This window comes from Rutidosis leptorrhynchoides, chromosome 4 (assembly GCF_046630445.1).
Source record: "Rutidosis leptorrhynchoides isolate AG116_Rl617_1_P2 chromosome 4, CSIRO_AGI_Rlap_v1, whole genome shotgun sequence".
In the NCBI taxonomy this organism is placed as follows: domain Eukaryota; kingdom Viridiplantae; phylum Streptophyta; class Magnoliopsida; order Asterales; family Asteraceae; genus Rutidosis; species Rutidosis leptorrhynchoides.
In genome coordinates, this window is record NC_092336.1 from 63,036,375 (window position 1) to 63,061,391 (window position 25,017).

Below are 25,017 nucleotides of genomic sequence, written 5' to 3' on the forward strand. Positions count from 1 at the left end.
TAGCAATCAAAGGGGCAAGCTGTTACTGGCTTACCTCCAATATAACAGCCCCAAGAGCAACCCATCTGCATATCTTCCAATTCTTTTCCAGAAATCTGTATATCATGTCAAAATCTCCGGTTTTGTCGACTGGTATATTCTGATGACAAATTTATGTTCATATACTTAGATAGATATATGATGCAATATATCAAATATTAACAAGTAGTTGAAAGCTACTCACGGATCTCCAGCTTTTGTCAAAGAAGATGAAAGCAGCACATCCCAATTCCGCAAGAATTAACAAGATCACTAGGACAGAGTACTGCATTGAATTAAGGTGATTAACTACATAATAATCCATTCCATTGCTATTGATATTTGATAACGAGCTAAAGGCAAAATTTTCCTTATATTAAAAAAATAAAAAAAAAATAAAAAAAAACTAAACAGATCAAGTATAGTCAAGTGTTTACAGCCACAAAAAGTGTTTCATTCTACAAAAAGTTAGATCATTAAGTTAGTAATAGCTTTTGTAGTTTTATATGCTATATAATTTGAAAATGAAAGAGGTGGTCAACCAAAACATGTTTTAAACCACTATACAGGTTTCCCAATTACCCAACCCGCCCATTTTGCCACCTATACTAACATGAAACACTTTGATTCTATAAGCTTCATGATCAATAGCCCCTTGTGCAAATCATCTTTTACTTAAAAAATAAATAAATAAAAAAAAAAAACATATATTGTGAATTCGTAAAGAAGCATACGCAAGTTAGGCAACATCCACTTCGTGTAGCTGCTCCAATGCAACCAAAACAAGATATGATAAAAATAGCAGCACCAATGCCAACAAATAAATAAATAAACCTGCACACAATGGGCAACAATACTTAATACTTAACTACTATTATAAGATACCTTCAATCAATAACAGAGAACCTTATGCAACATTCTGATTAACTGTATTATAATAAAATTAGTGTTTCACTAAAAACATAATGGTAGCATACCAAGCAGTAGGTAAGTTATCAAAGATGTTATTGGTAGACAACGAGACAGCCATTAACATTGGGCGACCGAGCGGTATCAAATCTCCATGAGGTTCAGGATTATCCATTGCATTTTTGTACATCACAAACATGTAAACGCCGTATCCCACCATTGCGAGACCGAACAGCGTTAACAAGAAGTTTAGGAGCTTCAATAAACACTCCAAAAACCCCTTACAAGCCATATTGAATTCTCAACTACTTCAAGCCAACAATCTTATAATTTTATAAACACTTCAATCCTACATAACAAAAATAATAATAATAATAAATAAAGCAGATTCAGCAACAGTAACACGCAATAGATACATTTAATGATTGGAAAATTATTACTATCAAATTCTCTAATTATTTAGAAATTGGAGATGAATTAGCTGATTAACAGTAAAAATCAAAATTGTGCGACGTGAATTTTGCGCAAACTCAAATGTACTTCAGAGATTTGACTAGCACGATTCGATATATTCAGAATTTAACGGTCAATAGATCGGAAGGAAAACGAGTGATCCGAAATTATGAAATTGAATTGAATATACGATCAAGGTAAACAATATACATATATATGGAGAGATTGTATATAAATGGATAAAGTACTTACAGAGGTGTGTGTCGATAATTGTCGAGCTTGTTTTTCAGATTTGGAAGAAAAATTTGAGAGAAAAAGTGACAGGGAGCACGACAATGGGAAAAAGTTTTTGGTAGATAAAAAAATATAAAAACTTTAGGGATTACTTTTATACTCCGTAATTTTTTTTATATCTAAATCTAAATTCTACAAGGAGTGATATCATTCCATCTAAATTTAAAAAAATCACTTTGATGCTATTTTTCAATAATAATATCCTCTAATAAATTATATCATAAAGTTATGTTAGACATTACTAAAGTAATTAAAAAAATTAGATTGTATCTATCAGAACAATGTTTGAGTATAATTTTTTTTTATAAAAAGCAAACTCACTCACCTACATAATACTAACTCGAATATATACACCACGAAATGTCCTAAGCATAACTCAAAACCTTAATCTCAAGATTGTAAGGGTGACCTCGATATCGTCAAATCATTAACTCTTTGGTCAATGTTAAGTATAACGATAATGATCTATTTCTAATTCTAATAAATTAATAATAAAGTAAAATAGGCTAACTAAATAGCTAGCCCTAATTGTTTTTGTGTGGGCAAGGAAAGTGGAATGGTGATATCTCTAATAGAAGTTTCTAACAAAAAATGTCACCTTTATATATATATATATATATATATATATATATATATATATATATACATGGTTGCAAAATTCGCTATTCGGAGATTAATCGGTCGAGACTTTGGAAGGATTAATCGGAAATTCGGAAATTAATCGGAGATTAATCGGATTGTACTGTATACATTTATATATTATATTTTTAAAATTATATGTGTAATCACAGGAAAAAAAATCATAAATATAAAGATAATTTTTAACATAATTGTTTAAAATTGTTCATTTTGCTTCAAAACTATAATATTCTAGTTTAAATTCATGTTAAAATGTTAACCATTTTTTACTTTGATTACCAAATTCGATTTTGATCCATCAATTGACCTTGACCGTTTAACTAAACGGATTTTTGGAAATCGGAACGGATTGCTCTAAAAATGATTACTCGTGAATTAATCGGTGAGTAATCGAGTTTTTTACAACACTGTATATATATATATATATATATATATATATATATATATATATATATATATATATATATAGGGGCAGGATCAATGGGGAAGTAACCAATCGGGGGGAAGCAAAAAAAAATTCGTTTTTTTTGAATTTTTTTTTTTCCGGCGTCAAGATCACACGAAAATATGAACATTTAGAAGAGACACTTCGTGATGAATGTTATTATTTAGGCGGAAAAACGATCGACAAAAATAACATTCAAGATAATATTGTTCGTGAAGAATATGAACGTTTTTTTTTCCATGTTTTGTGAAGTAAAATTTAGCCCGATTTAGAGTTTAGGGTTTAGGGTTTAGGGTATATATATATATATATATATATATATATATATATATATATAGTGGTAGGATCAAGATTCAAGAGGGAAGTAACCAATCGGGGGAAGCGGGGGGAAGCAAAATTTTTTTTCTTCATTTTTTGAAAAAACTTTGTTCACGAACATTATAGATGAGATGAAAATATGAACATTTAATAAAGACACTTTGTGATAAATATTTTTATTTTGGCGGAAAAACGCTCGAAGAAGTAATGTATAACAATTATCGTGTTTTTTGAGCGCATGTTGAGGTTTTAGATATTAGGGTTTATAAATTTAGGGTTTAGGGTTTAGATATAGGGTTTAGATTTAGGATTTAGATTGAGTTTTTAACACGAACGGGTTAGAGTTTAGGTTTTAGAGTTTAGGGTTTAGGGTTTGGTGTTTTGGGTTTATGGAATAAAGCCAAAACACCAAACCCTAAACCCTAAACCCTAAACCCTAAACTCTAAATCGGGCTAAATTTTACTTCACAAAATATGAAGAAAAAAAAACGTTAATATTCTTCACGAACAATATTATCTTGAATGTTATTTTTGTCAATCGTTTTCCCGCAAAAATAATAACATTCATCACGAAGTGTCTTTTTTAAACGTTCATATTTTCGTGTGATCTTGATGCCTGAAAATAAAATTTCCAAAAAAACGAAAAAAAAAAAAATTTGCTTCCTTCCGCTTCACCCCGATTGGTTACTTCCCCATTGATCCTGCCCATATATATATATATATATATATATATATATATATATATATATATATATATATATATATATATATATATATATATATATATATATATATATATATATATATATATATATAGGGTCATAATTAAGAGGGGAGCACTTTTTGGGGGAAGCAAATTATAATTTTTTTATTTTTTCGTTTTTTGAAAAAACTTTGTTCACGAACATTATAGATTAGATGAAAATATGAACATTTAAAAAAGACACTTTGTGATGAATGTCATTATTTTAGCGGGAAAACGCTCGAAGAAAAAAAAATAAAAACATTCAATGCATTGAATGTTTTGTTGCTGAGTTTATTTGCATCGTTTTGTTTTCATCTTGTGTGAAGTGTTTTTTTTCGAATTTAGCCCGATTTAGAGTTTAGGGTTTAGGGTTTTCGGGTTTACTCGGTAAACCCTCAACCCTAAACCCTAAACCCCAAACCCCAAACCCCAAACCCTAAACTCTAAACCGTTCGTGTTAAAATATTCAATCTAAACCCTAATTTCTAAACCCTAAATCCTAATTTCTAAACCCAAAACCCTAATTTCTAAACCCAATACCCTAATTTCTAAACCCTAATAGCTAAACCCTAATTTATAAACCCCTAATTTCTAAACCCTAATTTCTAAACCCTACTTTCTAACCCCTTAAAAAAAACTCAGCAGCAAAACATTCAATGCATTGAATGTTTTAATTTTTTTCTTCGAGCGTTTTCCCGCCAAAATAATGACATTCGTCACAAAGTGTCTTTTTTAAATGTTCATATTTTCATCTAATCTATAATGTTCGTGAACAAAGTTTTTTCAAAAAACGAAAAAAATTACTTCCCCCACTTCCTCCAAAAAAGTGTTTCTCTCTCGATTAAATATCTCTCTCTCTCTCTCTCTCTCTATATATATATATATATATATATATATATATATATATATATATATAAGTGAATAATTATCTTGAACATTCTAAAAATAATACTGGACAATAAAATTAGAATTGAAGAAGTAATATTTGACTAATTATTTTATGATCACACATGCCCAAATATAGAATTGGGTAATGGTTTATAAGTCTAGGTATTATCTGATCCTTCAAGCTAGTTCTGAGGGTAAGTTCTACATTTAAATTTGGTCCTAGTTTAAGCTAGTTTTGAAAGTGAATTCTACATTTGAGTTTATGCCTAATTCGGTCTCACCTCCAGTTTGCTCGAGGATGAGTTTTCAAACCTTCGATGTGACCAACGATTACGTTCTCTCTAATTGAGGGTATTGTTATGATCATACTACATTGTCAAAATATATGATTTTGTGATAAACTTATAAGTCTAGGCGTTTTCTCTTCATTCAAGTTAGCTTTGAGAAACAATTATACATTTACATAATTACATTTATGGCTAGTCCGGACTCACATTCAATCCATTCCACGGTGAGTTTTTTGGATAAGTTTAAGAGGATAAATCTTCAGTTTTCAACTCTCTCACTATTAATATTTATAAGCCTTGAAATCATATCTACGTATAGTTAAAAATATATATACAAAATAAATTTACCAAACACATCTCTTTTAGATTATAAGTAATACTTTACTCTCATCTCTTCTAAATTTAAATACTTTACTCTCATCTCTTCTTATCTAAAAAAAGATACTTTACTTTTTCTTCTAATATGAAAATAAAATAAAATATGTTATAGCAAATATAGTTCAATACTCTCGTCTAGTTGTAGTTACATCAGTATTTACTATCACTATTTTCCTTGTGTATTTAGAACTTACTGTAAAGAATTTCGCAATATTTAAACTTTTACATGAGTATTAGATATATACTAAATTATGGATCATATAAATTACATGAGTATTAGATATTTACTTTGTATATTGGATCATATAAATTATGCTAGCCTTACATCTAACGTGTGGTATATATTTCCTATTGAAACATTGAGACACTTTTCTTACTTACATAACTTGTTAAAAAGGGAGCTCACCTGAGGTTGCTTTTCCTGGTAACCGTGAGGGTCGGCTTGCGGTTTACCCGGTGGTTTACTCGCTGCGTTGGGGCCAACGTGCCTGCTTCGTAGTTGGGGTTCCACCATTACAAAAAAAAAAAAAAAAAAAAAAAAAGCATGCCATAAGACAAAGAAGCACCATGTTACACTTCCATGAATTTTACAAAGCTTTCACATTAAATAAGAAATAACATAAAAAGGTCTGTGAAACACTAAACATATTTTACCAACAAAGATGTGCACTTAATGTTCCATTTGTAACCTATCAACGAATGCAACTATTCAACTTTCGAAAAATCTGGTTTAGGGAGTGGCACGATATAAGGACAACTTTGTTGACACAAAATAATATAACGACCGACTACTTAATTAATCACTCGCTCGATGTATCGTTGTTTTTGCTGGCAACCCAATATTGTTTGGAGGCCACGAAAATTTTCTTGGGGACAAAAGGTCCATCTTCATGATCATGCAACTTAACATTCCATCTCATGCCGGACGTTATTTTCATCACCTTGGTTAACACGTCTACTTCATCTCGAAGGATGACTGAACCTTCGGGTCTCAAAATCCGGTCCATTTCTAGTAGGATGTCTTCCAGATCGCATCTGTTTGTATATAAATGGAGATCATAAAGACATGATTACATGCTTGTATATAAATGCATGATGGAGATGCTTAATACTAATACATATATTAGCAGGATTTTGAAGGGTAAAAATGGAAACTTACTTGTTCTCGTACAAGCTGAATACACCATTCCCGTGAATAAGGTCGTATGTTCTTGGGTAAGTCGAGAAGCCTTCACACCTGAAAGGCAACTAACAATTGGAGTTAAAGTATGTCATTAACGGGTCAGTCAATTGGAGCACTTTAGATCCTTACCTAGAAACATACATCATCAAAATGGGTTGAAATCGCCTAAGGTATTATTCATATGTTTTCAAGCTCCTAAATCAATTTACACACACAGACAGACACAGACACAGACACACACACATACACGCAGACAGACACATACGCACGCGCACGCACACACAAACACATGTGTGCGCGCGCAGACACACAGAGACACACACAAACGCGTGTGTGTGCGCGCGCGCAGACACACACATATACACACATAAAAGTAGACAAAATTGGTGGGTCTCTGACCAGCCTAAGTAACAACATGCTGCTCTAAACAAACGAGTTGAAAACTAAAGATTTATGAAACTCACCAATCATGATATATACCGATTAGACCACGCTCATATACAACTCCCAATGTGTTTGGAGCAATGGTGGGCACAACATTCATCACCCATAATTTATTAGAGTCAATAGCTGCAGCAAAACCTCCAAGGCCAGCATTCATATCCATAATGTTTCTATACCTTGAAGTCCCAATTAATCGGTTGATGCGTTTGTAAGTAGCAACATACGTCTTCCAAAGTTTACTATTTTCTTGATAACTTTCAATAGAAACATCTGGAATTAGTCCTTTGGATATGCGAGGTGGCACCGCCTGAAGCCTTGCAGGAAACTTCTTTAACTCACCTCCTGCTACTTCGTTTGTGCTTTTGACTTTTGGGTACGGAGTTACACATGTTTCCATTTTCTTGTACCTTAATTATAACAAAAGGTAAATCAATTATGAGAAATTTTATACTCAAAACCACTTGGGTATTCATTAGTAAAGCAATAGAAGTTGTCCAAAAGAGGTTGACATAAACTTTTCGGTCACATATACTGAAACTAAGTTCAGTCGTTTTATTTGTTGAATTATTTAGCTCCGTTGTTAATCACTTTGTTTTTGTATTATTTAGCATTCACTAGTCGCTTTTAAATTATCAAGTTAGCTGAAATGATATTTCAGCATTTAGCGACATTAGAAAACAAATAAAGCTAAGCACGAAACATGTTGGAAAGGTATGAGTTTATCAAGGTGGGAAATTCATCCTTTTAAGTAATCATATCAATTAAACTAAACATCAAACACAAACACAATTAAGAGGACTAACCAAACATTATCGGCATCACTCGTTGGGCAGAAATTTTCAGAATTCATTTTACAGGATTCAGCGTTGACTTTTTTTCTCCAAATTGCAGTATCTCCCTTCTCATATTTCTTCTCCCAACAAAGAGATTCAGCAAGCTTTTCAATCTTTGTTTGTTCTGCTTTCAAATCTTCTTTTGACCGTTTCCACGTCTGGTAATAAGTCTTCCAATTGATTGGAGGCCCAGACAAAATCCAAAACCCACCGGGCCTAAGAACTCGATCAACTTCCATTAAATATTTCCCATCTGCATGTTCAACGCTCAATGTTATATAACAATGTGCTTGTAACTTAAAGATGACAACTTCGACCCATTATGCATGAGTTGATGCAAGCTGATATTATGATACTTCAAACAGGTTACACAGGTAATATAAAATTGTCTTGATATAAAGCAGGTCCCCACTTGAAGTGTATTTCTGACGCATAAAACCTCCTAAATTATATATTTTTTAGACATAATATACATTATACATTCAGCAATCATAGTTAACACATTAACAAATTATATAAGGTTTTTTAAATAAACCATTTCGCGTCAACCCAACCCATTTACAGCCAACACCAACGAACTACCCAATTTGACCAACCAACCAACCAGTAGATACGTATAAACCCTTCTGGAATTTTGCATAATTTCAATAAATCTATCTGATTTACAAGATATAAATCAAAAACTTTTACATTACTTACTGTATTCGCCCCATGGTATTAAACACCGAGAACACTGAGCCATATCAAATGCTCTAGCTGGAAAAGGAAGACTTATTGATCCAAGAACACCAACAATAGCAGGGACACCGCGTTCTAAAGCAAACTGCACTTGTGCTTCATGATTGTCCCGAGGCGCAAATGACATGGCTAAAACATTTCTCTTCATCAGGAACGCACCCCAGCTCGCAACCTATGTTAACGTTATAAAATCAGTCCAAAAAGATCAACTGCTGCATTTTCAAGTATCTATAGATCAACATAAGTTATGCTCTATTTCTGATTGGTTAAATGAGTTGAGCTAAATGATTTAATTTTTAAGGAATGATCAAACAGATTAAAAAATATCAGAAGTGGACTTAAATACATAAAAAGTCCTCCTAAATCACTGTATTTAAGAATGTAAGACTCTAAGTAATCATAGTTGTAATAATCCCGATTAATCCCTTATAGAAGCAGGCTGATTAGATATTACCGAATCCGTTTAATTAATCGGTCAACGACGGTCAAGTGTCGAAATCGGATTTAGTTGGTCATAATCAGTCAAATTGGTCAAAACAATAGTTGATCCAACATTTTAATATAAAATATAAGTTAAAATTTTGGAGTATTAGAACAACTGAACCATCAGTTTATGTTTCTAGACAATTATGTTGAAGTTTATGGTTGTTTATGTTTATGGTTTTGATCTATATTTACACACATAGTTTTGAAATTTACTTTTTAAGTACATAAAAAGTCCAATCCGATTTATCCCCGACTTGGCTGATCTATCCCTACAAGAATTTGGCCGATAAATACCCAATAAGCGATTTTTACAACCTTGTAAGTAATAACATTATGTAATTTTATTTTAACACATTATCTTTTATCTACTTATAAAATTCAAAATGGATACAATCACATTTTTGAAGTCTGGCTTGCTGTTTTGACCTACACTTGCTTAAACATATTTTCCCATAAAATTGAATTTTTTAAAACAAATAAATAAATAAAACTGGATGAACAGATTTGTCTAGGATTTCCAACTAAGACCCACTTATTTAAAATTAACAAAATCAGGACGATAATTGAAAGGATAATGAATTGATTAATACGTAAACTTACCCCACAACCGGTATCCAGAGCCGTTCTAACTGACCCATCAGCAATCGGAATCACCTTTGCCAGCTCATCAATATACGCATCTGCTCCTTGTGGAAACATGGTCCCACCACCCGGAAACTTAAACACATTACCCTGAAACTCCACCCAATGTTGATTGGCTTTCTCAACAGTCAAATGCTTATAAGGAACATTCGCATAATGAACATAATCACGACCTTTCGGCCACGGAAACGGAGTCGAATAACCTCTCGGAGCTGGAATAAGACACTTCAACTTTTCCTCTTGAGGAGGACAATGTCTTTCTCTGTACACCATTTCTTCTCTCGGGAACCTCATAGCTCGATCCTGTTCATGGCACGGCGTATAATCGGTGTATTTTACGTCACACGGTTTGAACATTTTTGCTTTTGGTTTGGAAGTATCTGGAATTGGAATATTGTGATGCGGGTTGAAATCGAGGGTGGCAAAATCATCCTCACATTCTGTTTTCTTTGTTATGTCCATTGCTATCTTGTCCCCTTTTCCAAAACCACTTTTTTGCCATGTTCCTAGTAAGTAAAAGAAACAACAGAGCCCGAAGACTATAATTATAGATAACGGACTTCTTCTTCTGTTTGCTGGATTGTTCTTAGACCCCATCTAATAGTTTAGAACCTTTGGCCTAAAAATAACTGCACAGGTCATTAAAGTAACAAACTTGGTTATCAAACAGACACATAAGCTTCAAGATAAATTATAAAAGTTATGGCTTTTTAGTCAAGAACTTAACTGCCAGAAACATAAACGGAAAAAAATGATATAATTACACATGAAAGGTTTACAAATACTAACACCACATGCATCAAACCAGCTTTCTATATTTGGTAACTGATATGCCTCCAATGGTCAGACTGATAATCTTAATGTCACTATTTAGATCCAAAATAAACACCATGTTTGACTAGAAGAATCTTGAAGCATAGTCTTTATAAGTTCATTTATATTTGTAAAAATCCAAATCACCCCTCATAATAACAAAACAACTCTTGAGAACCAGAATCCATTTTGGACATTTTGTTACAATATATTTAAATTTAAATTTAAATTATACCAAGCATTGCATTCACTATAAAAACCTAACAGTCTATTTATGCTACAACATAATCATAGATCCAGATCCTAAATTAGTGGAAAAAAGCTTTTAACAGTTTAAAGCCAGTACAATATACTAACAAAGTTCACATCATAATGAGCATATAGATGGTGAATTCATACAGGCATATGAACAAACACATAGAAGACACAAGGTATCATACAACAAAATCAAAAGCAGCAAATTTTAAATTATGCAAGCATTATTGATAAATTAATAGCCAAATAAATGCAATTAACATACCTGATCGATTGAAATGCAGATCTTGGCTTCAATTTAGCTTTTTATTTGCTCCAATTTTCACATCAATAAGTAGTTACTCGGTATTTAAGAGAGAAAGATGGGGGAAATAAGTAAGCTTTGATAGAGTGTGAAATATCTGCGGTTTTTATATTATTTGGAGAATCAAACAATCATCAATCATCAATGAATATGAATAATAAAGTAATAATTTTGTGTATGTATATAATTATTATATATATATATACTTAGTCCTTAGTAGTACTAGTATTTTTTTTTATCTATATCTATTAAAATTATAAAATTAATAAAGTTAAAATAAGATAATAATGAAATATGGCGGAGTTGACGATATTAGAGGATGGCGATCGTTGACGGTGATCTGCTGGACTGGATGAGAGATTTTACTTTCTTTAAATGTATCTTTATTTATTTATATTTATTATTTATTATTTATTTATTTCGATTTTATCGCTGCCGTTATAACTATTTTATTTTACTAGGAATAAATACTACGGATATTTCACAGATTTATTAGGTAAATATTTTTCTCAAATCCGTATGGTCAGCGTTTAATTTGATTAAACTAATTTGAATGATTCAAATCAAATTACAAAATTATTTGAAATTTTACCGTTAAACGATAGTGTAGTTTTTTTTTGCCTAAATTTGTTTTCGCAACGTTTAAAATAATTTTGTACTAAACTTTCAGTTATACTTTTGAATGTTACCATATCATAAGTCAGCACTAAATTTTTAAAACTACTCAAAATTTCATTATTTTTTAATCATAACACAAACACACGGTTTTATGAAGACACCCACAAATACTCAATAAGGTTCATGATGCATTAGTTCTTTAGCTCTGGTCTCATTAACAAAGGCGAATACAGAGGGATGCATGTGGATGCTTTGCATCCCTCAACTTTTCAAAAAAGCGAATTATAGTGTGTTAAAAATTGTATATTAGTTGCCAATATCTCCCAATAATAAACATAAACATCCCTTAAATATCTCATAATTACGATATATATATGAAAATTTTATGTTGATATTTAATTTTTGTAAAATGCATCCCCTATACGTGAAATCTAACTTCGCCTCTGCTCATTAAATTGCCTCAAATATTCGTGCATGTATGTTGTATGTTGTGTTTGTATGCAGCATTTAGAGAAGGAATTATCATTTAAATGATCATTTTATTATACCTTTTTTTCTCGAAACTCATTTTATTAAAAATGAGTTGACAATTTGCCCACGCAAGACGCAAGGTGCCTCTTTGCGATCTTTAGAGGCGAAACTAGGATTTTTTTTCACTGGGGACAAAAAAAAAAAATTTAAACCGTAGCAATTTTTTGGGACAAAATTTGAAGATTTTGGGGCAAAAGTTGGAGATTTTGGGTCAAAATTTGTAGTTTTGGGGACAAAAAAAAATCCACCGGGGCAAAGTCGAAAAATCCAAAATTTTTACACTGAAAAAAAATTCACTGGGAGCGGCCGCCCCCCTCTGCCCCTACACACTTTCGCCTCTGGCGATCTTGCTTCCCGGTGGAAACAAGAACGCCAGTGGCGATTCTAGGATCAAAACCCAATGGGGTCCCAAAATTTTATTTGATAACTTTTTGCACAAAATATTGAATTTGGCGGGTCAAATCGGGTCGGGTCGGGTCGCGTTCAAAACATAAACATATCGCAAAATATAAGGTTATTCGTATTTTTTTACTATTGTCATTATAACAACCATCGAAAAATTGGATAATCCATTTCATGGCATCTCACACTTAACCTACTTATTAGTCAGAGGTCCATTCGAAAGCAATATCTCTATCCATAGAACATTGAGAGAGAAACATAATCAAGAAAGTCACTTGTCCCCCATGGAAAAAAATCCTGCTTCTGCCACTGCCCATACCCCACTTATTTGGGATTGCTATTGACTACAGTAATTTACAAGAAACATAATCAAGAAAGTTACTTGCTACAATGTTATTGTAATTGTTTAATAGATGGTATGGTTGATCGATGTTACTCTCTCCGTCCCTAATTTTATAGTTCAATATTTTATTTTGGGATGTTTCAAATTAATTGTTCACCTTCATAAATAAAAATTAATAAGAAGATTAAGTTCTATTATGCCTTTAATGTATGTAGATAGAAATAGAAAAAGAAAATGTAAGGGTAAAATTGAAAAGTAAATAAAAAGTGTAACTTTTATGACATTTTCTTAAATTATATGTGTTTAATATATTCAATACTCATACTATAAAATTATAAGTAGGCTAATTTCAAATACTTTATTAGTCCAAAATATTAAATTATAATCTCTAAAAATTTATGGGTTTCCATTATTATATTTAGTGGTGTCCTATACCGAAAAATAAAATTTTGCAATAAATTTTGAAAAACTAGTGGTGTCACCGGACCCGTTGCTTTCTTACTAAACTCGCCACTGAAGAACGCAATAGTGAAATGGGTATTTAAGTGATAACTCCTTTAGAAAATCTCCAATGCTTGTGCTATATAGTGTACTCATGATTTTATAATAATAGTAAAGTAATTTTAATAGTAAAGTAATTTTAGCGCTTTTATAAAAAATAGGTTGATAATGCATGATACGGAAGCACCCAATAGAATCATGTTTATGATCATTCCTAGAAACGGTGCATGAAGACGTCAGAAAGACATTTCATAAAAACCGATCCAACAAGTAAATCAGTTACAAAAGTAAATCATTGTGTTCAAAATTTTAGAATGGATTAATCAAATGTACTAAACCATTAATTCTACTCATCAACGTACGATTATTTACTTTAGACCAATTCTATCGCGGCGTCAGTCCCATGTGATGACATGGACTTAACTGACGAACTCTAACCGGGCGTCAGTCAGACCACCAACGAAAAAAAAATTCGTCAGTTTGCCTTTTAACCAATCAATGATTTTCCAATTTTAATTAATATATATTTTTTATAATTAATTTTCTTTTTCTAACCTTATTTTCAATAAGTTACCCAATATTTAACACAAAAAACTGAGACACACACTTATAAAATTTCAGAAACTTACATTGTCAAATCACAATCGGATTGCACTTTTTGGCCAAAATGTGTCAAAATTGTATGTGACGTCAAATTTACGGTTAGAAATGGTGTTAGTTGTTATGTTAACCAACCATAAAAGTCGAAGTACTTTTCTTAATTCTTAATGTAATAAATTCATACACTTAACACTCCACCACGAATATATAAATGGGGAGTGATCCGTACACCACCAAGTTTTATCCGTACACCACTAAACATGCATTATGGTGTTGTACTTTACAAAACTGTAAAGCATATTTGGTGGTGTACGAATAATCAATCTAAATACCATAATTTTCCCTACCGACACACATTGTGGGACATTACAAACATGAATGCTAAAAATGGAATTTATTTGGTACCCATTATTCACTGATGTCTTGTTATCTCATCCACTCGTATTGATTGCACGTTACTTTTATTTATTTTCTTCACATAGATTATATTAGATCTTGACAAAAGTGTGCACCGTACAATAATACTTCCTTGATCTATTCGTATTATTAGGCAGGTCCCAACGGTTCGCCCAGGTCCTCCGCCCACAGCCGTCCAGCCTGGGCGCCGATGGCACGGAGGCCGCCCAGGTTCAGCCCAGCACTCCGCCCAGCTCCATCTGCTTCGATTTCATCCAATTTGAGCATATTTGAGGACGGTAGAAGCTTAATTTTGTGGTACTTTTTGCTAGTGGTCTTGTACAATTGATTAATTAATTAATATAGTGGGTGAGGAAGGAGTGTCATTGTTGTGAGTGTTTAGTCCTGAGTTTAGTCCTGGGAAGGAAGTGAGATGGAGGTGCTGATGTAGCGCTGAATGGTTGGTTAGTCCTGGAAGAAGTAATGTCTTGATTGGGAGCACTCTTAGTAGAGTTTGCAACCTTTCAAGCTAAAATCATGATTTATGATAACTATAAAAATTACTCCGTAATAAAATATATATAGGAGTGTACGATGGGGTTTGGCTATCTTGGATCTCATCCGTGTTAGTAATTATGGACCCAAACAAGACCGGTGATTTAAACCAATCACCAAACCCACGAATGATAAACGAATAAATAAAGCATAAGAACGATAAATTAATGCATAAAACGACACAAGGATTTAACGTGGTTATATCTCAACTCCAAAACATGGAGAAGGGTTTACTCCACGGGCGCAAACCAGAGATCTTTCTTTATTATTTTTGTACACACAATTACAGGTTACATGGGGTTATATTTATAGGAGAAAACTAAATAAAGAATCATGTTCACCACTTGCTGGACAAGTTGCAATCTCACATCTGGTGACCATAATGTCACCATTGATGACATGCTAGAATCCTACATCTCAAAAAGGCTCGACTATATTTCTCATGTTTCACCATATCACCTCACCAATGGTGAGAATATGTCACCAACAGTGACATTCTCTGGTCCCACTTTTCCTTTGATTTTAATTCTTGTTCAAGTCTCCATACTCAACAATCTCTCACTTGGAGACTTTGAACAAACCCCACACCAATCTTCAACAGAAAATTCATCACACCTGTAAACTATGTTTAAACAACCCACAATAACTCTAGACTAGCCGATTACCAACTCCTTTTGATAACGCTGGATAAACTACTCGAATCACGCCGCATTTCACTCGTTAGCCTACAAGCAAATGGAGTCTTTCGACACCAAAAACACCGCTGAGCGATAATCCAATCTCTTAGTTACTAGCTAGGGCCATCTCGGTTTCTACGCCACCACCTTCTAACACGAAGATCATCTTCTTACACTAGAAGACCAACTGAAGTATGCGACTCTTCAGTTATAGGATTCTTCATGAGACTACACCTTATCATCAATCACTCTAGACATGTCCAATCCCGAACACACATGTCAATGATCACCCTCGTACAGGATTTCACCGTCTATCTATGATTTTCCTTTCCAGCAATCAGAAAATCCAACAGACGCCCTCGTAGACTCTTCATCAAGGCTCTAGTGAGAACACAGTCACAACCTCGAAATCTACTAACTTTTTCAACTTTTCGCTTTCTCGCTGGTACACTGACTTCCTCATAGCTATGAATTTCACAAACCCATCTTCTCATCTCAAGCACGCTCCCACTGTACGAGTAAGAAATGAAACCGCGGCTACTCGAGAAGAAACTTGGTTCGTACCACCAGTCAGTCACAAATTTCTTTGCCATCGGAGAGTAAAACAAGTACTCGAAGCTCTAGTGTAACCAGGAATCATCACACTAATCTTGAGAACTTTGGAGAACAACGTCGCATAATTATCTTCACCACTCTACTAGTTGACTAACTCCCACTAGCTCGATAACTTCCTTCGATTACTAAACTCAACCGAGTTCCCGACACCCTCAACGATCCTAGAAAGCTCAAGTTCCATAATACCCCAATCATCTTGGAATATCTGACCATACACTTGGTCACCCAGTTTCATAACACGCAAGCATCAACTTTCACCGATAACTCCCACTGTCAACTTCGACTCGATGCATCTTGTTCGTTATCCAACTGCTCTAACCCGAGATAAAAAAAACAACCTCCTGAGCTCCCATAACAAACCCACATCCCCGAAAAACACAGGTCGTATCGCTCGAAGTTTCACGACAAAAAAAAAAAAAAAAAAAAAACGTCTCGCACTCGCGTCATCTAACCCGAAAAAGTTCAACCCTGAAACTGTCCAAATTCGAAAAATCATAACTGAAAATTCAACGGTCCGATCAACCTCGAATTTTTACCACAACTATATCTATGTGTGTAGCATCACCAGTCCAAAATAAAACTCGATCCAACGGTAGACGAACCCACAATTAATTTTCTCGCACAGCTGCGCAAACAAACCCCAAAAAGGTTTTTCCTGGCGGCTGCAATTTTCGAAAAAATATAACTCTAAATTGAACGGTCTGATCGCTACGAAATTTGGATATGTTTTAGAACTACATGTCTACCACCTATAGAAGAAGTTTCACGACGATCCGACGGTTAACGAACCCTCTATGAATTTTCGACCACAGCTCTGCAATTAAACCTCAAGCCGAGTTACTGCAACTTCGAAATTTTTTACATACCAATCCAACCATCTGATCACTTTCAAATTTGGTATATGACTAGATCAATGAGTCAAAAACCTACGGTTAAAATATCACGGAGATCCAACCGTTAACGAAACCGGTACGAATTTTCTCCCACAGCTGCGCCAGATTTCCGAATGCTAAAAAAATCTCTCTTCTACAACAAAACCTATCGATCCGACCACCAACTCCGTTACCACCGCGAACCACCACGATAACCTATTATAATCATAGACCAATTTTAATAGATTATCTCATGAGTACATAGACATACTCATGAGTTCTTCGCGATCTTCTAACAAGTTTAAGTTTACAAAAGTTGCAAAGTATAAATGAAATAACTTGCGACATAATTTTTTTTTTTGAAAAGCAAGAAAGACTTATATTAAACAATCACGAATAGTACATGGTTGACTGAGCACCCTTAACAGCACGATACATCACGAAAGAAATAAGGAAAACAAATTACATCGCCCTAAGCTAATTGCAAAGATTGTAACTAACAAAAGGAGTTAAAACTAAGGGTGTGAGAACCATTGTAGCCAATCCATAATATGACCCTTGCAACGTCGTGAAATTCAATTATATGAAAGAACTTGAACCTCGCTAAATAAAGATGGGACCGTCTCGAGCTTATTCTTGAACACCTTTGCATTTCTATTCTTCCATAGAGTGTAACAAACCACCCAACAAACCGCTTGCCATTGATTCTTTTTATGATCCTGTGCTACACAATCGAAAGTACCATTAAAAATATCCTCAAACCCGAATATAGCCGAATTATACCCCCACCATTTAAGAACTTTAGCCCAAATGTCTTTTGCCACTTGACAGGAAAAAAGTATATGCTCCACCATCTCAATGTCACCATCACAAATCGGGCATCTCACACTATTCAAGTCGATGCCCCGTTTATCTAACTCGAATCTTACCGGTATACGTCTTAATCTCGCCCGCTAAATAAACACCTCCACTTTTTTTGGAACCAAACCATTTCGCAACGACTCAATAGAATTAACCGCACGTGGTAGAATGAGTTTGTCGATAAGAACCGAACAGTCCTTGACCGTATAAATGCCCTTCGAATTAAGATTTCAGCTCCAACAGTCTTTTTTACCTTCGTTCAGCTGCAAGTTCCGAACAGTATCACGCAACTCTTTTAGTTCACTATTCGTTCGGCCCATCGATGGATAGGCCCAATTGCCGAGCCCATCTCCCTTAAATTCTTCGATTTTGCTACTGATGTTGATATCTTTGTCAATCTCTAGCCTGTGTAGTCTTTTGAATCTGTCCTTAAAGCTTGCGTTTCCCACCCAAATGTCATCCCAAAAAGAAGTGTTTTTCCCGTCCCCGATTGAGCGTATGAAAGAATTATAGAAAGAAATCCCTAACCCGTCCACATGTTTTCCTGCATCACAAATTGAATTCCAAAGGCTAGCGTTTGGATTCCGGGCAAGCCCGTTACCAAGCACAAGACCTCCATTAGAACCATAAATGCTACGAATAACGGTGACCCACAAAGTATTAGTTTCGGTTTTAAACCTCCACCACCACTTACAAAGAAGAGCCAAATTTTTACTTTTTAAGGACATGATATTTAAACCTCCTTCTTCGTGAGGAAGAAGGATTTTTTCCCACTTAACCCATGACATTTTAGAATTAGAACCCGTCCCGTCCCAAAAAAATTTCCGTCTCACACTCTTGAGAGAATTAAGCACACAAGTAGGGGCACGAAAGAGCGAGAAGTAATAGAGAGGTAGGCTAGAGAGAACCAACTTAACTAAAGTTAACCGTCCACCGAAAGCATGTATCAAATAGTCATTCATGAACCTGAGAAACATATAGAAAAATGTCAACGAAAAACGTTGGTGAAATCATAGGTGTATTTGTAAACGTTGTTTTTGAACCACAAGATTTTGTATAGTTGATTATCCAAATCGTATATATTCCAAAGAATGTTGTTTGTATCACGAGCACCCAATTACCAAAGTTTAACTGAATCTTTCCTCTGAATCTTGAATCTATAGTGTTAGAACTTACACTATACCCGATAAAATTATATTTCATTCACTAACAGTAGCGAACCGTCTGAATGAGGGTTCGTCAAACCCGTATGGTTACACAACATAATTACTCGCTTACACTTACACCCTGCAAGTGAAACTAATGATAATTGGATTGAGGACTTTTGTTCTAACTCGTCTGTATCTTTTTATTCATATTTGTGTTCAAAGTATAAAAGTATGAAAAGTATATATACAAATGAAATGTATATAAGTATGTAATGTATATTTTTCTTAGCCCACGATTTAAATAATAAGAGTTGTTGAAAAGGTGGGACTATGATCTCACCTCGAGTGCACGAGTATAAAGGTACTTGTAAGACCCTGTTTCCATTTCAGTTGATCGGGACGCCGTCCAGCAAAGAAGAGCTGGACGCCATCCAATATTTGGGACGCCGTCCAGTTGGCCTGTCGGGCCAGCTGTAATATTTTAGATTTTAAAAAGGGGTAAATTGGTAATTTCACTTGGGTGTCGGTTTGGAGCCCTCAAAACTGATCCATTGGTCATTTATGGATCACATTTCATCCTCGCAAACACTCTCATCCATATCTAGTGAGAGAGTAAGGGTTTAGAGAGAGAGCTTGATTTGGAGAAGCAGGAGTCGGATTCTCACCAAAGCTCGGGTTCTAAAGTTGTTCATCTCGCTCCTAGCTACGTTGTGGTAGTATTGGTAAGTTTAAACTCCGAATTTCATTTGTTAGATTTGATATTCAAGTTAGGGTTTTAGCTATATTTGTTGTGAAACCCTTTTAGGTGATGAAATGGGGTTCATGGTGACTAGTTATTCTTGTCACTTGGCGGATTTTGGGTTGATTGACGATTTGGCCTTGATTAGGCTTTGATCTTGAGTTTAATCACTAGGGTTAGTGATTATGGAAGTGTTGGAACACTTTTGGGTGTGTTTGGTTACCTAATTTTGAAATGGGTCGAATTAGGGTTTTGGTGTCAAAATGGGTAAGACACGTGTTTAACACTTGTGTTCGGGTTTAATCGGTGTGTTAGGACCATTTTCACTCGTGTTAGTGAATGTTGGTTAGTTTGGGCGCGGTTTGTGCTTGGAAGTGCATTTGGGTCAAAATTGCACTAAGGGTCAATTGGGTTGGTTTGTAAATCCGCCCTAATTGTGTTGTTGTATTTGTGATAATGGAGTATGTACATTCCATCAGCGAGTTGCGGATTATTTCGGTATCATTCATCAAGGCGACAAAGTGAGTATTAATATCCTATGTGCATATGTATGTGTAGGATGGGTGCGGGTCGGGTGAAGTGGTTCTCGGTTATAGAGCTCACTTCACATATAGGTGGATTTTGATGGACTTGTGTATAGGTCCAATTGGCACGGTTGTGCGTTTTGGTTGACCATCTTTGGCGAGTGTACACTTGTGTTTACGTTATCACACGTGGTTATGATGTGGATAACCCCGATGTGGTGGATTTTATAATCCCGTGACCGTGGGTTTTGATATTGAGAAGTGAGTCACGTATGGATACGGATTCACGATGACGCGTGTAGTTTTCGGTCATCTTATTAAATTGTGAAAGTGGATCTCGTGTAGTTCGGATTCACGGTGACGCGTGTAGTTCGGTCATCTTATTGAGGTAGTGATCTCGTGTAGTTCGGATTCACTAAGGCTCGTGTAGTTCGGCCAACCTCGATGTTGTTGTGTTAATGAAGATAGTAGTATCGTGTGGATGCGGATTTACTAAGGCTCGTGTAGTTATGCCAAATCTTCATTGTGGTATTCGGTTCTCGGTATTGGGTTAAGGGGTTAACCTTGGACGTTTATATATTGTTATATGTATATATTAATGTATTGTTGTGATGTAGCTAGCCCTCCGGGTGTAGCTTATTGGCGTTGTTCACATCGTCGTGGGTGAACTTATATTTGTCGTTGTATCTTAGCTTGTTGCTTAGTGATCATACAGTATGCTTAGACTAGCTTGCCTTTATGCTTGGATGCTCCGGTATGCGGTATTTGATATTTTATGTGGCGTGTCCATTTTATGCATATATATGTATGTAGTGTATTCTCACTCACTAAACGTTAGCTTACCCTCTCGTTGTTTACATTTTTATATATTTGCATGGAAGCGGTAGCTCGGGTAAGCGTGGGAATTAGCGGACTTGCATAGTTGCTTTAGAAGACTTGCTTTTGGTTCGATTAGGATTGGGTAGCGTATCCCTGATAGTTACGCGAGGTGTATATAAAATAGTTATTAAATTTTTAGCAGGAAATACTATTAAATACGATACAATTTTACACAAGATATTTATTTATTTAGAGAATGGATATACTTAAACCTTGCTACAACATTTATAGGTAGTGTACCTAATCGTACAATAGTGTAGTTTTTAGTAAGTCCGGTTCGTTCCACAGGGAAAATCTTTAAACAAAGCTTAACGCTATATTAGTTTACTTTTATAAAAATACAAATATATATATAAGTAATATTATTATTATAAAGGGGGGTTTTTACCGTTTAATGACCGGTTTGTCGATTTTAAAACTTTAGTCGCAGTTAAAACCAAATGTAAAATAATAAATAAATACAAGACTTAATTTAAAGCGTAAAGTAAATAACAATAATGAAATTGCGAATAATAAAAGTGCGATAAAATAAACTTGCGATAATTAAAAAGTACGATAATTAAAAGTGCAATTAAATACAATAACAATAAAAATGGGATAATTAGAAGTGCAATTAAATATAAAATAAAGGAAATTAAATATGAAATAAAAGAATTATGCTTATTTAAACTTCCGTAATCATGATGTTTGACGTGTTGATTTTAGTTTTATGCCCATGGGTTAATTGTCCTTTGTCCTGGATTATTTAATATGTCTGTCTGGTTTTTGTCCATAACAGTCCATCAGTCATAAATATAAAGTGCGAGTGTCCTCGTCAAATTATCCTTATACCCGAAGTTAAATATTCCAACTAATTGGGGACTTAAACTGTAACAAGATTTTAATACTTTGTTTAATAATTACACCAGGATGTCGACTGAGTGTAACCCAAGGTTTTAATATTTTGTTATCAATTATACCAAGTGTCCTTGTACATAATTTCACCCCTGTTTTAATTATTCTAGTGGCTATTAATCCATTCCCGTGTCCGGTTAAATGAACGATTATTCGTACATATAAATACCCCGCCCATCGTGTCCGATCGAGTGTATATGGTAATTTATAGGGACGCCCAATTGTAAATCTTTATATTAACATTAACAAACTATCATTTAGTTAAACAAATATAAAGCCCATTAATAGCCCATAGTCTAATTTCCACAAGTGTCGTTCTTTTGTCCAAACCCCAATTATGGTACAAAGCCCAATTACCCAATTTTAGTAATTAGCCCAACATCATGATTACTTCGTTTTAAATAAGCATAATAATAACTTAGCTACGAGACATTAAATTAAAAAGGTTGAACATAACTTACAATGATTAAAAATAGCGTAGCGTTACACGGACAGAATTTCGACTTACACCCTTACAACATTTGCTAACATACCCTTATTATTAGGATTTAAAATTAAAATTAAAATTAAAATATAAATTATATATATATATATATATATATATATATATATATATATATATATATATATATATATATATTTACGTATATATTGAGAGAGAGATAGATTATGGATTGTGAAAAATGATCAGAATTCGGTTGGCTTTATAGGGAATTGAGTTCAGGGATACTCCGCGACTTGCGGCAATTTTTGCCTTCAAACTCCGCGAGTCGCGGAGTTTGAAAATACAGCTCACCAACTTTGGAGTCTTTCTTGCCGACGGATTTTTATTATTTATATAATATATAAATAATTATAAGAATTATTTAAATATTATATTATATTTATGTGCATAGTTGACTTGTAATTTTTAGTCCGTTGCGTCGAGCGTTGAGAGTTGACTCTGGTCCCGGTTCCGGATTTTCGAACGTCCTTGCGTACAATTTAATATCTTGTACTTTGCGTTTTGAATCTTGTACTCTTGTAATTTCGAGACGTTTCTTATCAATAATTGGAACCTCTTTGATTGTATTTTGCACTTTTGAGCTTTTTGGTCGTTTGCGTCTTCAATTCGTCGAAACTGTCTTTTGTCTTCACCTTTTATTATTTAAACGAATATCACTTTTAAATAGAACAATTGCAACTAAAAGCTTGTCTTTCTTGAGGAATAATGCTATGAAATATATGTTCGTTTTTAGCATTATCAAATATTCTCACACTTGAGCGTTGCTTGTCCTCAAGCAATATCGTCTTGAAATACTAGAATCACTTCTTTATTCTTCACACTTTGTACATCAGTGATTTCTATACGGCGGTATAAACAATGGTAGTAACGATATGGTTTACAGTCCCACATGACTATAAAAATTTAGATCCATTAAGGAAATTGGATCTTTATGAAAACATTTGATCTTTTGAAAATTAAATCTAGTTTTTACCCTAGATAAGTTTTTCGGAATAACCCTTCACCGGTGTTTGCAAAATATTTTTGTGGGTTTGGTGGGTTTCAGATTTGAAAATTTTAGATCAAAACTTATGGTTTTGTGTCACCCACTTGCTAACCTTGTATTTGGAAAGCAACACGTCCAGTTTACTTGTCCCGTATATTACCTTTCGGTAAACTACCGTCCGGTTGTAAGGGAAAGCGTTGAACAAGCAACTGTTAAGGCAATGTCCCCTGACATGCTTTTAATTATGGTCTATAACGTGTCAGACGCAATTACTATCCTTGGTAGGAGCAATAGTAAAGCTCATCCTTATAATTTTTCGGTCTGGCACAAGGTCCTGTCTTTGACCACTATGCAACCACCGTTCTTACGGTTGACACCCGATTTGGTTCAGGTGACCTAATGAATTCCAGGTGAATTTCTAGGATTTTACGTTCAATGGTAATGAACGCATTGAAAATGGGTTTTCAGAAAACAAATCGGTTTATAATTTGATCAAAATATTTTCTCGTTCAAGCTCGAGTTTAGATATCATTGAATTCCATGAGTTTGAATTCTCAATCTTTAAGGTCAATCTCAAGGATTGAGTAATATCAGTCTTAAAAGCTGATTTTTAATCTTTAAGGAGATTATCCTTTCTGGGGATCTGATTCATTAGTCTTATCCAGCTACTTTGCATGGTGCCCCCCCATTGTATGAGATAAATCCTTCTCATGGTTAGGATAAATCTGACCACTTGGCGACCCTGTTTAATGCTGAGGTCCGTGGATTTCCTGCTGATTTTAGTGATGACTTTTCTAGATTTTTCGTCAACCTACAGCTGGTCTGGACGACAACCTCATGACCTAAATCAAGAAGCGCGTTTCTTTTTCCGAAGACTTTACTTCCTTTTAATGATGGAATTGATTCATCGTGTAGATCCATCTTTCTTACAGTAAATCAGGTAAAAAAAATTAGTTTAGTCCAAAGCAAAAGTATTTTCAGTTATTTGTACAAAAATATGTGACATATGTTTTGAATAACTTGGAGAATTTTCCCACACTTGGCTTTTATTTTCCTTTTTATTGTCCTTTATTCCATTTTAAATGAATTTTAACATTTTGGTTTGTTTCTCAATTTATGTCCTTTCCGAGGTAACAATAATTTCGGTGTTAAAACCTAGTTTTATCGTTCATAAATATGTATAAACATGATTTTGAGTTCATTTAATTGAAAATTTTGAAAAATTTTACTAGAATTGGGTAGTTAGTATATAAGACTAGGGTTGTTCTTTATTATCAGAGAGCACTAGATTCTAATACAA

The 25,017-nt window shown here is 34.1% G+C and overlaps 3 protein-coding genes across 3 annotated transcripts; all 3 read right to left on the reverse strand.

Moving 5' to 3' along the window:
* Nucleotides 1–22: 22 nt before the first annotated feature.
* Nucleotides 23–1,244, reverse strand: LOC139840681 (tobamovirus multiplication protein 2A-like). The gene is made up of 4 exons (XM_071830932.1): nucleotides 996–1,244; nucleotides 753–852; nucleotides 224–304; nucleotides 23–139 (listed from the first exon to the last, which is right to left on the reverse strand). The coding sequence occupies exons 1-4, from the start codon at nucleotides 1,217–1,219 to the stop codon at nucleotides 23–25; spliced, it is 522 nt and encodes a 173-aa protein (XP_071687033.1). The 5' UTR covers nucleotides 1,220–1,244.
* A 4,711-nt stretch (nucleotides 1,245–5,955) lies between these two features.
* Nucleotides 5,956–11,225, reverse strand: LOC139839667 (probable methyltransferase PMT14). Its single transcript, XM_071829798.1, has 7 exons — nucleotides 11,034–11,225; nucleotides 9,659–10,329; nucleotides 8,534–8,744; nucleotides 7,805–8,087; nucleotides 7,022–7,408; nucleotides 6,534–6,611; nucleotides 5,956–6,409 (listed from the first exon to the last, which is right to left on the reverse strand). The coding sequence occupies exons 2-7, from the start codon at nucleotides 10,295–10,297 to the stop codon at nucleotides 6,175–6,177; spliced, it is 1,833 nt and encodes a 610-aa protein (XP_071685899.1). The 5' UTR covers nucleotides 10,298–10,329; nucleotides 11,034–11,225; the 3' UTR covers nucleotides 5,956–6,174.
* A 6,532-nt stretch (nucleotides 11,226–17,757) lies between these two features.
* On the reverse strand, nucleotides 17,758–18,831 carry LOC139840682 (uncharacterized). The gene is made up of 3 exons (XM_071830933.1): nucleotides 18,783–18,831; nucleotides 18,297–18,587; nucleotides 17,758–18,095 (listed from the first exon to the last, which is right to left on the reverse strand). The coding sequence occupies exons 1-3, from the start codon at nucleotides 18,829–18,831 to the stop codon at nucleotides 17,758–17,760; spliced, it is 678 nt and encodes a 225-aa protein (XP_071687034.1).
* Nucleotides 18,832–25,017: the final 6,186 nt, after the last annotated feature.

Bases quoted from the DNA above. Each gene is read 5' to 3' on its own strand.
- LOC139840681 (XM_071830932.1), bottom strand. From the start codon at position 1,219: ATGGCTTGTAAGGGGTTTTTGGAGTGTTTATTGAAGCTCCTAAACTTC. The intron at 305-752 runs GTATGCTTCTTT...AATTCAATGCAG, and splicing joins GTGGATGTTGCCTAACTTGC to TACTCTGTCCTAGTGATCTT. The intron at 140-223 runs GTGAGTAGCTTT...ATTTGTCATCAG, and splicing joins TTGACAAAAGCTGGAGATCC to AATATACCAGTCGACAAAAC.
- LOC139839667 (XM_071829798.1), bottom strand. From the start codon at position 10,297: ATGGGGTCTAAGAACAATCCAGCAAACAGAAGAAGAAGTCCGTTATCT. The intron at 8,088-8,533 runs GTAAGTAATGTA...TTGAACATGCAG, and splicing joins AATACCATGGGGCGAATACA to ATGGGAAATATTTAATGGAA. The intron at 7,409-7,804 runs GTTAGTCCTCTT...GTTATAATTAAG, and splicing joins AGTGATGCCGATAATGTTTG to GTACAAGAAAATGGAAACAT.
- LOC139840682 (XM_071830933.1), bottom strand. From the start codon at position 18,831: ATGTCATGGGTTAAGTGGGAAAAAATCCTTCTTCCTCACGAAGAAGGA. The intron at 18,588-18,782 runs GTTTAAATATCA...TTTGTGATGCAG, and splicing joins TCTTCCTCACGAAGAAGGAG to GAAAACATGTGGACGGGTTA. The intron at 18,096-18,296 runs GTAAAAAAGACT...GATTCGAGTTAG, and splicing joins GAACTTGCAGCTGAACGAAG to ATAAACGGGGCATCGACTTG.